General features: G+C 40.3%; 1 protein-coding gene across 1 annotated transcript in view; it reads right to left on the reverse strand.

Moving 5' to 3' along the window:
• The window catches only part of ADH5 (alcohol dehydrogenase 5 (class III), chi polypeptide), a gene marked incomplete at its 5' end in the record, with an annotated part of 5,956 nt that extends 2,201 nt beyond the window's left edge, over nt 1-3,755 (reverse strand). Inside the window, 5 exons of the mRNA XM_009706530.1 lie at nt 22-46; nt 911-1,046; nt 1,803-2,063; nt 2,643-2,862; nt 3,668-3,755. Of these exons, the coding sequence (XP_009704832.1) occupies nt 22-46; nt 911-1,046; nt 1,803-2,063; nt 2,643-2,862; nt 3,668-3,755 (730 nt within the window). The remainder of the gene's footprint in view (nt 1-21; nt 47-910; nt 1,047-1,802; nt 2,064-2,642; nt 2,863-3,667) is intronic.
• Between the last annotated feature and the right edge of the window lie 295 nt (nt 3,756-4,050).

Consider the following 4,050-nt stretch of genomic DNA (forward strand, 5'->3'; position numbering starts at 1 on the left):
CCTGAAAGACAGAAAGTATACATTTGTTTTTCCCCTTTCCACCCACCTTGGAAAATGGAGAGAAAGAAAAAATTCAACCCTTACACAGGCACTTGTGTGATAAATATGAACAGGAACTGAGATCAGTAACACGTTTGTCCCTCCCGCTCTAGGCAGGCAGTGAGTAAGGAATGCAAGAGGATACTAGGTTGGGCAAGAGCGTACATTATCCAAACACAAAGTGCGCTAACCGTTCACTAGGTATTTCAGCATTTAACATAACGGCAGCCCTCAGCCTAGGAAAGCATGCACAAGGCATCTCTATCAGCCTCTCTGTGCATCTTTATAACCCAACCTAGTTTTGTATTACTTGGAAAAAGGGCAGTGTAATAACGTCATCAAGTTTGTATACTTCCATGAACTTCAGCAATTACTGAATTCCCCAGTTATTAGTAGCTGTAAAAGTCTCAACATGGTTTTGGTTTGACAGCAGAAAACATGCATCAAGCATTTGTTGCTTTTTATTTTAAAGTTCTTTATAGCACATTCCCATGTTAGCCCAATTTGCTTAGTGATTAAGCAACAAAACCATGTTTATGTGAGTTCCCATCTCCCCAAAGACTAAGTCCTTCCACTGAACCAAACCTTCACTTGGTGATAAAGCAGTCCCTCTATACCCCTCCTTTAGTACTGAGTAGCATATAGTTACATTCTCTCTTCAAAATATGCGAGATATCATACCAATGTGTTTATTTGTAGCCTGTCTGTAGGAACATCAGTTTTTAAAAGTCTTGATCTTAAAAGTCAACCCAGCATTTATGAATAGTCTGTCAGTAGTACATTTCTTGCACAAGCAAAATCAAGGCAGCATGTTCTTCCCAGCTTTAACCCATAATAAATTATTTTTATCCCCATAACAAAAGAGAGTTACCTCCAAATGCGGTCCCTTTCCATGTCCGCCCAGTTACCAGCTGGAATGGCCGTGTGGAGATCTCCTGACCAGCAGCAGCTACTCCGACTATCACACTGACTCCCCAGCCTTTGTGGCAGGCTTCCAAGGCAGCCCTCTTCACAGATGGACAGGACAAAGCAGAGCGTTTATTGCTAATGTGGATGCTGCCTAGACTGGCACGGGTTGCACTTCCTTTCCCCCAGTTAATGAATCACCACATTAGTATTTAAGGAACAATCAACTGAAAATTACATTAAATTTTCCATTGGTTCAGACTCTTTATACTGTTAAGGATTCACTTTGCTCTTTTTATATCCCATCTGGCTTCCAGAGAAGTCACTCTGAACTCCCAGTGGGACTTGGGGTGAACTGTAATCAGAGACAATGTAGACCACGTTACTGACAGTTAGGAATGCTGCTGTTACTCCTGAAAACCAAGCCTTACATTCAGTAATACTTCTGCATTTCCAAAGGTTAAATTCATTATTTGAGAAATTGAGGAAATACCGAGTGGCCTTTGAGATTTTACTGTTCATTGTACAATATATTTTATGTGGGGTTTGTTAATTTTTCAACTGTCAACATACGAAAACTCGAGATTTCAAAGAGCTCCCATTAAGGAAAAAAGTTTGTAAATTTTAAGTGCCATTTTCAGTCTAAGAAGTAGCATCTGCTTTCATTACATAATTAGGATTGGATGTAAACTGGCCTTTTTAGTCATAGCAATTATCATTACTATTTAAAAAATAAGTAAATTAGTGTGGCATGTTTTCTGTAACAAGAAAGCGGCTCATTTTGCTATTTAGCTAAACAACTAAGTGGCAGCTAGCTATCCCCTCCCTCTATGTACTACTCTTACGCAGAGACTCACCATGACTCCAACATTACCAATGCACTCAAATGAGTAGTCTACACCACCATCGGTCATCTCAACCAGCACCTCCTGTATGGGCTTCTTGAAGTCTTGAGGGCTAATGCACTCAGTAGCTCCAAACTCTTTGGCTTTGGCATACTTATCCTTGTTAAGGTCGATGCCGATGATCTGGGATGCTCCTGCTATTTTACAGCCCATAATAACTGCCAGCCCAACTCCTCCTAAACCAAAGACAGCACATGTAGAGCCAGGTTCCACCTAGGAATAAGAAAAGAGCCATGAGCAACACAGAGAAAATTCATCCTTCCACATGAGTGGGAAACGCAGGTTAAGAATTCTGTAATGAAGGAAACACGGAAGGAAACACGTATGGCTATGAGACTTCATCCCTTAGATAAGGGAAACTATACAGAAATTGCATCCAAAAGCCGTTTAGGTACTAAGCTTTTCTTTTGCCCAAAGACTCGACCCCCATAACCTGCCCTAGACTCATGCACGCTCACCTACCAGCTCTGTCTCACCCTGAGCTTCAAACTATCAGAATGACTTGCGGCAAGAATAAGATGAATTGGAAAAGTAATTTTTATATAGCTGGTATCAAAAGGGATGAAGAATCTTCTATCTGGATTTCCTCTAAAGGGCATCAGGTTCTTCTAACCTGATCTGGCCTTTATGGAGAAGTTAGAAATTCTTAGCTAAACTTCATCATTCAAAGAGGAAGAAAAAACACAAATTTGGTACCTCATGTTTACAGTCCTAATCTAGGCCCTAAGCGATCTGTGTACTTTGGCTCAGATATACTTACAGAGAAAAGCCAGAGGCAACCAGAGCCATTACCTTAGCGGTGTTAACAGCAGCCCCATAGCCAGTAGAGATGCCACAACCCAGCAGGCAGACTTTATCAAGAGGTGCTGCAGCATCTATCTTGGCTACTGAGATATCGGCCACCACAGTATACTGGGAGAAGGTGCTAGTCCCCATGAAGTGGTAAATCTGTTTTCCTTTGCAGGTGAATCTGCTGGTACCATCAGGCATCAGTCCTTTCCCTTGCGTAATTCTTAAGGCAAAGACAGGAAAGCACAGTCAGAGTCTTAAGCAGTAAATACTCTCACCAGACAGTATCCGTTAAGAAGCACAGAGATGCAGTTGCGTACTTCCACCATTATTTCTCAATCATTCCAATAAACCCAGAAGTTCACAGAAAATAAGATGCTGAACTCCTAAAACTTAATGCTGTTAATTCCTCCATGGAAGCACTGAAAGAAATGGAGTTTATCAACGTGCTGACCTTGTTAGCTACCAATGCTAACTGCTTGTGCCACAGTACCAGACCCCCATCTTCACCTCCTTCAGTACACTTCCCTTGAATAGCACCTGTCAGTTATATCACTGGGGTTTTTCTTTGGGTTTTGGAGACTTTTTTTCAGAGTGGCACCTGGAAATTTAGCCGGGAAGCAGGTGTTAAGGAAAAAGGGCTTTCTGTATAATTTTGTTCCACTTGACAGCTTTGGTGTTGACTCCCAAGAGCTAAATTCCCTGAAGTGCTTCCCTTAAATACGGATTAAATACGGAGTTTTTAATTTATGTTTTCAAAGCTGTGGACACAAATAAGCAGTTTATACCTTCACATAGGTGAAAAGAGAGAAACATTTATTTAAGGGCAAAAAAGAAAATAAATTTTAAGGAAGAATGTAAAGTAGTGCATAACTGACTCCCTAAATAAAACACATACTTTCCAAGTCTTTAAATGATGCATCAAGAGATTTATTCTTGGAAGTTAACTCCTGTCAATTACTTTTGATAACTAGAACAGGTACATTGAACAAATACTACACTGTGTGTCAAATTAAAAGCGTACAGACCTTATCTTCTGGCATAGATTTGTTTTAGGATTCTTACAGAACTTGCACTCTCCACACTGGGGGATGTACAGAGGGATAACAGTGTCCCCTAAGAAAAAAAAAATAAATTCTGTGGGTAGTTATCAAGTCAAGCAAGGCATTAGGAAAAAACTGAAGTTACTCATTTCATGGCTTTTATATGAGCTTGTGCTCACTTAAAACCTTCTTGGCGTATTAAAAATGTTTATGGTATAGAGTAGCATTGTTTATAGAGAGTGCTAGATAAAACACTTTTCTCATGTCTGAGGAGACAGCCGATCAGAAGTTCATCATTCCAGAACAAATAGGAATGTTGCTGTGAAACAAAACAACCCCCAATCAACAGTGAACAATCGACTGAACAT

The sequence above is a fragment of the Cariama cristata genome, unplaced genomic scaffold (assembly GCF_000690535.1).
Source record: "Cariama cristata isolate BGI_N322 unplaced genomic scaffold, ASM69053v1 scaffold9868, whole genome shotgun sequence".
Taxonomy (NCBI): Eukaryota; Metazoa; Chordata; class Aves; order Cariamiformes; family Cariamidae; genus Cariama; species Cariama cristata.